An 11275-nucleotide genomic window follows, 5' to 3' on the forward strand; every position below is an offset into this window, starting at 1 on the left:
TAATAAATTACAATGGACTGCTCATTTCCAGAAACTTGTACTTAAAGCAAAAAATCGGTTGCAATTACTTCGCAGGGTAGTAGGACAGCATTGGGGGCTAAATTCAAAATTGCTTATCAACACATATAAAGCGTTCATGTGCAGCATTCTTACATTTGGCCATATTGCTTGGTCTCCAGCTCAATCTAAGTACTACAGTAGGCTCGAAATTATGGAGCGCCATGCAGTACGCTTAGCATACCGCATCAAACTACCATATCCCAACCGAGATCTATACAATCGAATAGACTTTCCACCATTTGTAGAACATATCTCACTCTTACGTAAGCGATATATAGCCAAATGCCTAGAATCTCATAAAGATATTTTTCTGGACACAATCTTCATAGATTTTGAGCAGGATTCCTCTTTCAAATATTGTCATACACCGTTGAGTATATTGATCACACTTCACGTAAATAACCTTCCTATGGATCACTTTCATCGTAGATTCTTTCAACGTCAGATCATTCATCAAGCCGTCCCTCATCTTTTTCCATATCTGCACTGTTCTCCCTCACCATTAATCTGGGCTCCCCATGTCTACATCAGTCTTGAGACGCCCCAAGACAGAATAATAACATGCATTCGTTACTATTAACCATTTCACTGTGTTGTGGCGTATAAGGCACTTTCATCTCATCAATCATGATAAAATAATTACAATTTCAATTATGTTCACCTTGTAGTCTTATATATCATTTATCATTATATACCTTTTTCCAGTTATTTATTGCTAATATTTTCCTCATGATATGTATATCTTTTCCACAGTTCAATATCATACAATGTTTATTATTTATGTTCATGCACATAGATCTATTTCAGCACCATTGAATGTACTCGTTCTATTTAGCACTAGTTATTTTCTTTATATCACATTGTCCAACTAACGTTGTTTATGTTTGCACTTGTTTTCAGTATATCACTTGCCGAGAGAGAGGGCGTAACCCTCTAGAGGCAGTTCAATATGCAACTATTTGATGATTCATGCTAATAGAATGAATTATGTCCCATAAATCAATAAATACTTCAACAAAAATGTATATCCTATATTAAAACCTATTCCTTGTTTAAACTCAACTCCTCAAAAAAAAAAATCACTCTTAAACATCTTCAGGTCAATATCACTATTGGCCTTATCAGCTGTGACGTACCAGACGTCAGTACGGCAGTTTTTTGCGATCCTATCCTCTTCCTGGCTGAAGAAGCTGATAGCTTGTGTGTTTGTTCTGGCAGACTGATCTAGCCAATACCAGAGTAAACCGACGCAGACTAAAAGCGACTTCAAGCCTACCTGAGAACCTATCCAAACGGGGTTCTCTTTACCTACATTATTACCTCACCTGGTTCATTGTGAACTCACATATCAGGCCGGAGTGCCTGCATCTTCATCACGGCGTCTCAACCTTTGGCTGGTCGTCATTCTAATCTGACACCTGTTCTCCTTGCCCCCTCAACCTCTGGGAAACCAGGGTTACGGAGGGCACGATCTCTGGAGAAAAATCTAGATAGTAATTCTCGATCAAGCTCACCTAGTAAATCTTCAAATAGTACTCCACAAACATCAGCCAAGAGACCACATAAGATTCATGATAATACTCCAGCAGATACTTCAGCCATGTCTGTTGACATGACTGACACGAACCAGTTTCCAACTTTGCAAGAGACACTCAAGCCTCCAATTTACTCATTTCTTTTAGAACACTACGATCCTAAGTATGAGGATCTCAAACGTTTGTTTCTGCAAGTCACCAAATACATGCCCCGTTCTGCTATTACTCAATTAGTTCGCACTCGAAATGGCATTATTATTGAGACTACTGATTCAGAATTTTCTTGCAAACTTTTGAATTCCTATAGCTACGAAATCTTCGGCACAAAGGCAATACTCAAGACGCTTTCTACGTCACGTCTAAAGCAACCACCCCCACTTCGTAGATCACCTACTCTCTCTGTGGTTATTCGTGGAGTAGATCCTAAGTATACTGACACAGAGGTGCAGGAGGAACTCACCCACGAAGGTCATAATATTCTTAAATGCCTGCGAATTCGCAACAACCAAGGCCCGACATACATGGTGCGGGTTCTCACCAATTCTCAGCAGACCATCAATGATCTTTTTGATCTAGGAGCTTATATTTATAAGAAACGACATCGTGTAGAGCCGTCTCACACATCTAAACCTTTGCCTATTAGATGTGAGCGTTGCCAAACTTATGCCCAACATCCTACAAATCAGTGCCATAATCAACCAAAGTGCGGCTATTGTGCAGGTCCGCATCTAACCCATACATGCTCCAATATGCAGCAACCTCCTCAATGCTCTCTCTGCCCAGAAAAACATCCAACCTATAGTTATAAATGTCAATCTAAACCATCACCAGATCAGTCCAAACCAGAGAATGTTGTCCCATTACGTCTCCCGGAACAAGCACAACCAGCACCACCACCTTCATTGGACGCACCTGTCACCATTTCACAATTGCTTTCTTTCATCACCTTATCACTACAGAACATTCATCCGTTCTTGCGAAATCATATCTTACATCATATACAGTTAGCTGCCAAATATGTTTTTCATGCAAATCTCCATGCCACATACACTGGACCGTATGTTTACTTTCACTTCAGTACTCAGGAAACAGCAGTTTAATTCCTTCATAATCCAATACATGTTCTTTTTCATTATGGGGCTTACATTTTTATTTATAAATATTCGTTCTTTGCAACAGCATAAACTATTGTTTCAAGCCTTACTCCAAGAAGAACATGTTGACACATTCATTCTAAATGAAACCTGCCTTACTTCAAAACTCCATTGTCGCCTTCCTGGGTACCAGCTTATTCGTCACGACAATCCACATGTCGTACGCCGTGCCAATGGTGGTGTTGCTATTGGCTTCTCACCTGCCATTCCGTATCGTCAGCATCTTTCGCCTGTCCTCAACCTTCCTGAACACCTTCTTACAACTGTTTACTATAAGAACTTCTACATAACCTTAGCCACCATATACGTACGGCCCGGCCATAACATTCCATTACCATTCTTCCAATATATATCTAACACCTTCCATACCTATCTTATAATGGCAGATATTAACCTCCATAGCCGTTCCGAAGCACAACAAAAACGCTTTCATAATTTTATCACCGATCATACGACCGGCATAATACTTCCTCTACCGAAACCTACTCGCCCCGATAGTCAAACTACCCCAGACGTAGTCATACTCTCCACTAATCTCGCATCTCAGTTTACGGTCGATGTTCTAGATCTCATAGGCAGTGACCACGCTCCTATCAAGCTACAATTTCATCCCAGACCTGCTACCATTGATCGATCCAACACCTCTACTCGTACTAAGCTACGTTTTGATCGGGCCGACTGGGCACAATAGAGACTCTACATACAGGAAACCGTAAATACTGTTTTGCCTCCTACTTCAGAGTCTGAACCCTATTCTTGTGTGGATACTATCACAAACGCTATCACCTCTGCCACAACACAATACATCCCTTCCTCTAAATGTTCTTTCTCTCGCCCTCCCCTTCCTCCACATTATCTTCCTTTCATTAAGCGCTCTCGTCAGTCATACAGAGATTACTTGCATACTGGCAATATCGAGTCCCTTCACCATCATTGTCAACTTCTTCGCACAGTCCGAAATTACCTTAAGGCAAATTACGCTCTTGGATCAAAACTTGTAATCAATTAGGCACTACAGCACACCCTAGTCAGTACTGGAAGCACTTCAAGACTCTTACTGGGCAGAAAACTCGTACCACCGTTTTACTCATAGACCAAAATCAACCTCTACATACTGATCTCGACAAAGCCAATGCCTTTGCTAATTATCTACAGGGTATTTTTACTCCTCTCCCGTCTGCAAACCCGCATCGCCCACATCCAGCTGATCATCTGAACCTAACCTCACCTAATCTTCAACCCCATATAGATCACACACTACCTGACACTCCTTTAACAGCCCAATCACAGTTCCAGACATCATCTCGACTCTCGCAAACAAACGCAACATTGCTCCTGGACTGGACAACATTACATATCGCCAGATCAAAGAGAGTCCGTTCTCCCTTCTATACCTTTTATCGGCCATCTATACCTTCATCCTACGTACTGGTTACTTTCCCGCTCAATGGAAAACCTCCAAGACGCTCATGTTTTTGAAACCACAGAAACCTCCCGCCGACACCAAGTCGTACCGTCCAATCCAACTTACATCTACCTTTAGTAAAATACTCGAACGTATCATAGTTAAACGCTTACATATCTTTCTGTCTTCTAGAAACCTACTTCCCTTTCAACAAGCTGGCTTCCGTCCATATTATAGTATCAACGATCAACTTCTCCGGCTCAGTAATTACATTACAAATCACTACAATACTTCACGCCCTTCCTGTGTAGTTCTCTTTGATCTCGAAAAGGCATTTGATAAGGTATGGCATCCTGCACTGATCTATAAACTCAATAAGCTTAAACTTCCCATCTCTTACATCCGATTCATCTTAAACTTTCTCACCTGTCGCCTGGCCTACGTTTGCATTAACTCCACTTTGTCTTTTCCTATATTCCTTCACTCTGGTGTCCCTCAGGGCTCTGCACTTTCACCCCTTCTTTATATTATGTTTGTCGCTGATTTCCCCCCTCTTCCAACAAATGTCCATTTGTCCCAATACGCCGACGATACTGCCCTGCTCGCCACGTATAAAACTGTTCATCAGATCAATGTCTATATGCAACAAGCCATCGATACATTCGTCACGTGGTGTCATCACTGGCGATTGAAAATTAATGCATCTAAAACTCAAACAGTAGTCTTCCTTCCACCTCATGCTCGCTCCCGTATCCAGCGCAACCCTAATCTTCTTAATCTTTCCGTTGACAGCACACCCTTACTACCTACAAAAACAGTCTAATATCTTGGAATTACATTTGATCATCACCTCACCTGGAAACCTCAGTTAAAAGACATTACTAATAAAGCGTATATTCGCCTGAACTTACTGAAGAGTCTGACAGGCACTACTTGGGGACTTAACGCCGACACGCTTCTGAAAACGTACAAAGTTTTTCTTCGTCCAATCCTCACGTTTGGTTTCACTGCCTGGCTGTCTGCTTCATCTCAATACTACGAAAAACTCAAAGTTCTTGAACGCCATGCCTTACGAATTGCCTATCGAGTTAAGCTTCCCAGTCCCACCCGAGAACTCTATGCGCGACTCAGTTTTCCCCACATCCTCTACCATCTTGAAGACCTTCGCACCAAATACATCTGCCGCCGCCTTGCACTCAATCAACCCCTTCTCCATGATACTTTTGAAGCACATGCTCGCAGTCCCCCTCCATTGCTTACACCGTCTATTCCTACTCCTCTCGCTTTACTGTTCACTCTTTACCGTTTTACTCTTCCCCCAGACCACCCAGATTTTGCTTACTACCAGCCATATTGCTCCGATGTCATTCTTCCTTACATTTGGCCATCACATGCACAGTGACACCTATTGTATCTAACAGGGCTCCCACTGTCTCTTATCAATGCCTAGTGTCGCCCCTAGGCGAGAAGCTAACCTGCATCTGTCTATCTAACACTTACCCCTGTGATGTGATGTGAAAGTGCATTTCATTACCATCCCTTAGCTTCTACCCTTCCTCATGATTATGATCAAAAGATCATAATGACCAAATGATGTAATATGATTAATAAAGCCGAAGGTAAATGCAATATGTATAAACCCCTAAGCTCCCCACAACAATTGTTTACAAACCATTCTCATTTAGCTCACAACTCTTCCCCTACAGAGGGCGTAACCCTCTTCGGGTAGTTGCTCACCGATGGTGGGCCGGTAAAAGGAAAAAAAGCTCTTAAATCATATAGATACTTTTCCAGAACTTGCTCTGAAGCGTTACCTTGTATATGGTGACGATTTTTGAATTGACCTTCCTTTTCCATATCCTGACCCACTTTCTCTGTTTCTTTCTAGAGATCCGTCCGTCAGACTCATCAAGCCAAGGGCGTCCGGATCTACGGATCGAGCCAGAGGAGCCGCTCCTCCTGGGCAACTATCCAAACGGGTTGTTGTCCTACCTTCATCATATTCATCACTCACTACACTTCATCTTTGGGTCTCACGGCTCTCTAGAAATCTGTCGGTCTCTGCTATGGCAGATCAAGCTGCTTCTGGGCCAAAGGTGGATGGACGGCACGGTGGTCTTCCTCCGGTATTTGTCACTCCGTCCGCTTCGAACATGAAGGTGGTCAAGCAGAAGGATACTGGCAACCGGCAGCGAACCATATCCGGCAGTTCTACCGCTTCAACAGCTTCGAATGTCTCCACCAGGTCTAGGTCTCCACGAAACACACAGTTGTATGCTGATTCTATTAAGCAGCCACGACATCAGTCGAAGAAGCATCACGGAGACAATATTTCAGACAACTCTGATATGGATGCAGCCGATGACAATAGCAATACAACCATTCCAAATTCTCAATCGTCTCACACAAATAATCAACCTCCTCATCGCCCGATTCTACATTCGTTCCTTCTTCAAAATTATTACTCGAAATACAGCAATGAAAAGTTCATCATATTACAACTTAAAAAATATCTTCCAAGCATTCCACTAGCAGAAATAATTAAGACACGAAACGGTTGCATCTTAAAGTCCATAGATCCGCAGTTTGCTATCACTATCAGAAACAAGCCCTCGTTTGAGATCTTCGGGAAAAATGCTACGCTTACATCTCTCTCCGCTACTCGTCAGAATCAAGCACCGCCTCCAAAACGTCCACCATATGTATCAGTTGTCATCCGGGGGGTTGACCCAACATATTCCGACGCCGAAATTCATGAAGAGTTTCAACATGAAGGGCATAACATTCATAAGGTCATCCGCATACGAAACAATCAAGGTGCAACTTTTATGGTACGCATTTTCACCTCTTCCCAAGATACAATAGACGCTTTACTCACTACTGGCGCATGCATCTATAAACGTCGCCACAGGGTTGAACCTTCACGCTCTCCAGCTCCTCTTCCAGTGAGATGCGAAAACTGTCAAATCTACAATGATCACAACACTGTAAATTGCAAAAATCAGCCAGTCTGTGGACATTGCACAGGACCACATACTACGCGCCTCTGCACCAACCTTCAACAGCCACCTGAATGCCCCACATGCCATGAACAACATCCGGCCTATAGTTATAAGTGCAAGAATAAACCTCAACCTGATCAACAACATCCTGATTTAGTCGTACCGCTCCGGATACCAGACTCTCCACCCCAAACCGATCTTCAAACCACTGATCCAGTTACCATCCGGCAGCTTCTTCAATTTCTCACGCTCACCCTACAAAATATTCATCCTTTTCAACGCAATCATATTCTACAACAACTTACCAAAGCTGCTAAATCAGTCTTCAATGTCAACTTCTACGCCACCTATACCAACAATTACGTTCATTTTCATACATCCCGTCAAGAAACAACTGTTTAACCTACCCTTCATTATGGATTTAGTCTTTCTTTTCATGAATATTCGCTCCTTACCTACCAACAAAACCCTTTTCGAAGCACTGTTACTCGAAGAACACGTATCTGTATTTTTGCTGAATGAGACCTTTCTCACCAAGTCTACCATATGTAATATTCCTCGCTACACACTCACTCGTCATGACAATACAGCTCCTGCATTACGGGCCAATGGGGGAGTAGCAATTGGCTTTCGCAATCACATACCATCTCGCCATCACATTTGTCCTGTTCCACACCTCCCTGAGCATATCATCATTACATTGTACTTCAAGTCAATCATCATCACTTTTGCTACTATCTATGTTCGACCCGGTCACCCCATCCCACTTGAATTTTTCAGTCATATTTCTAATACCCATAAACATTTCATCATTCTCGCCGATATAAACTTTCATAGTCGCACTCCGAATGAACGCATACGCTTTACAGACCATATCACCACTCACACTACCGGCATCATACATACTCTCCCGTCTGCTACTAGACCTGTGTCCAATACCACTCCCGACATCGCCATCACCTCAAATACACTCGCTGCTAACAGTACATTCACAGTTCTTGATCTTCTTGGTAGTGAGCAGGCCCCGGTCAAACTTTCATATCATTTTGGCACCACTCGTTCACATACTGCACTTCCTCCACTACGAACCCCTCGCTTTGATAAAGCCAACTGGAATCAATATCGCACATATCTTACCCATGCTGTCGCAGCTCTCCACCCTCCTACATCATCTGACGAGCTATCTGCCCACGTTTCTATTATCACTTCTGAGATTACCCATGCATCCGAATTATTCATCCCAACTTCTAGCCCCACTCCATACCAACCTAAATTACCTCCGCACTACCTAGCTCAGATCAAACGCTCTCGTCAAGCATATCGTGACTACGTCCGGACACGAAATCCCGAAGCACTACGTCTTCATAATCAGCTCCAACGTTCCGTAAAAAACTATATTGAAGCGTACAAAAAGAGCCAATGGATTAAAACTTGTAACACTCTTGCAGATACAGCACATCCATCACGTTACTGGAAACGTTTCAATGCGCTTTGTGGTAAATTCAGCAAAACGTCTTACCCCCTCATCATCAACAACAATCAAGCCGCTTCTGATCAGGACAAGGCGAATGCGTTTGCCGACTACCTCCAAGACATCTTCACCCCTCAACCCTCTGATCATATTTTTTCTCATCCAGTGGATTAAGTCAACACAGCGAGTCATCTCTTCCAACCTAGTGTCAGCCATACATTACCTTCCAATGAACTCACTTCTCCCATTACTGTTCCCGATATCACTTCCGTTGTCCGGACTAAACGAAACTCTGCTCCAGGTTTTGATTCAATTACATATCGCCACATCAAGGAAAGTCCGCCGTCACTACTCCTTTTATTAGCCTCTATCTTCACTTTCATCCTTCGAACAGGCTTTTTTCCTGCCGAGTGGAAGATGTCTAAAACGCTCATGCTCCAAAAACCGAAAAAAACACCCAGTGCTGTATCTTCCTATCGCCCTATACAAATCACTTCAACTTTTAGCAAAGTGCTTGAACGCATTCTAGTCAATAGGCTCCACCCTTATCTCAGTGCACGCAGTCTCATCGCATCTTTCCAAGCCGGTTTTCGCCCGTCATACTCCATCAATGATCAGCTCCAACGCCTAAGCACCCTTATCACAAATCATTATAATTCTGTACACCCATCCTGTCTTGTGCTTTTTGACCTAGAAAAAGCATTTGACAAAGTCTGGCATCTCGCCCTCATATTCAAACTCATCAAACTTAAACTACCAACATCATACATCCGTTTCGTCTATCACTTCTTGGTTTGCCGCATTACATATGTTCATATTAACAATCATTTATCTCATCCAATCTTTCTACACTCAGGTGTCCCTCAAGGATCAGCTTTGTCCCCCTTACTATACCTGCTATTCGTTTCCGACTTTCCAACTCTGCCCGCGGCCGTACATATCTTTCAATATGCCGATGATACCGCCTTCCTTGCACTCGGCCGTATTATTAGACACATCAACCTAATATTGCAGGAATCAATTGATCGTTTCTCTCAGTGCTGTCGAAAATGAAAGCTCACTATAAATGCTTCAAAAACTCAAGCCATAGTATTTCTTCCACCACGCACACGCTCCAGAATTCACAGAAATCCATCACTTCTCTCTCTCTCCATACAGAATTCGCCAATTCGTCTCAGCAGAACAGTAACTTATCTCGGTATTATATTTGATCAACATCTTACTTGGACTCCTCATCTGAACTACGTTAAAACTAAAGTCTATAACCGCCTCAATCTCCTAAAACGTCTGACAGGCACGACATGGGGACTTACATCGCACCTCGTTCTAAACACGTATAAGGTTTTTCTCCGTCCCGTCCTGACCTATGGGTTCACTGCCTGGATATCAGCTCCACCTTCGTTCTACTTCAAACTGGCAACCTTCGAGCGCCATGCCTTTCGTATCGCTCACCGTATTTCTCTTCCCAGTCCGACTCGTTACTTGTACTCTCTCATAACCTTTCCTACATTGCTTTATCACATTGAAACTCTACGCCGAAACTTCATCACCATTCGCTACCAGCAAGAACAATCACTGCTTTTCGAAACTATGCATCACCTCGCCCTCTCATCTGTTCGCCCCCGATACTACCATCTCCTACTCAATTTACTCTTCACACTCTATTGCTATACCCTACCGCCTAATCATCCAGACTCAGCACTTGTGCACGATCACCGCCTTCATGTCCATCTTCCGCATATCTACCCGTCATATCAAGCACAGTAACCCCTCTGTCATCTAACAGGGCCTCCTCTGTCTACATTGGCCTAGCGTCGCCCCTAGGCAGAAGATAACTTGCATTTGTCTTTATTAGCAGTACCTATGTGTTGTGGCGTGCATCGCACCTTACTTCATACCTCATATTCATTTATACACATTTGCATTATTTCCACAATAATGTTTTGTATCGTTGTAATCATCATAATTGTATTTATAACTATATATAATTTTGTTAATTACCTCACCTCTAAAATGATTATAGTCGCAAGGACCATAATGACCCAGTATATACAGTAATAAATAAAGTAACATCTCTTAGCCCACCGACTATAACCTTAAATTCCTTAATTTCCATTCCATCCCTTTCCTTAAAGAGGGTGTAGCCCTCTAAAGGGTAGCTAGCCCAAAGGCTAGCAATTAAAAAAAAAGCTCTTAAATGTTACTGTAGCATTTTAATAGATAGATAGATGAATTGCTACACAGATGCCGGAGGAGAGAATCTATTTTCAGAGTTAGTTTCGTGGCTTTTTTTAAGTACATGCTTCTACAATCGAACGTAAAAATGAAGCGTTAAGGTTTTGGGATTTAAGTACGCGTACCCCCGGTTGAATAGCACTGCCCTAAGGAACATTACCGACGTGCCTAGTACATTCCTGGCACATGCAAAGTAAATGTGTCAAGTACATACACGATACGTGATATACACATAATAGATACATTCCTCGGTATGTGTCATGCATGTACTTTTGGGCGGAAGTAACCTTATTCCTTAGATGTGTATTTCACATGATTGCTCTATTCACGTACCTATCATGAACATTCCAATGTACCTCGAGGAATATTCTTTACACATGCTGTGTAGCACTTGTGTTGGGTGGGAAGTTAAA

At 42.6% G+C, this 11275-nt stretch overlaps 1 protein-coding gene across 1 annotated transcript; it reads left to right on the plus strand.

The window, feature by feature from the left end:
• The first annotated feature begins 7571 nt into the window (after positions 1 to 7571).
• On the plus strand, positions 7572 to 8801 carry LOC145669943 (uncharacterized). The gene has a single exon (XM_081738288.1). The coding sequence runs from the start codon at positions 7572 to 7574 to the stop codon at positions 8799 to 8801; it is 1230 nt and encodes a 409-aa protein (XP_081594414.1).
• The last annotated feature ends 2474 nt before the right edge of the window (positions 8802 to 11275 follow it).

The sequence above is a fragment of the Thermobia domestica genome, chromosome 14, assembly GCF_964235325.1.
Source record: "Thermobia domestica chromosome 14, izTheDome1.hap1.1, whole genome shotgun sequence".
NCBI classification, from domain to species: Eukaryota; Metazoa; Arthropoda; class Insecta; order Zygentoma; family Lepismatidae; genus Thermobia; species Thermobia domestica.

Bases quoted from the DNA above. Each gene is read 5' to 3' on its own strand.
- LOC145669943 (XM_081738288.1), top strand. From the start codon at position 7,572: ATGGATTTAGTCTTTCTTTTCATGAATATTCGCTCCTTACCTACCAAC.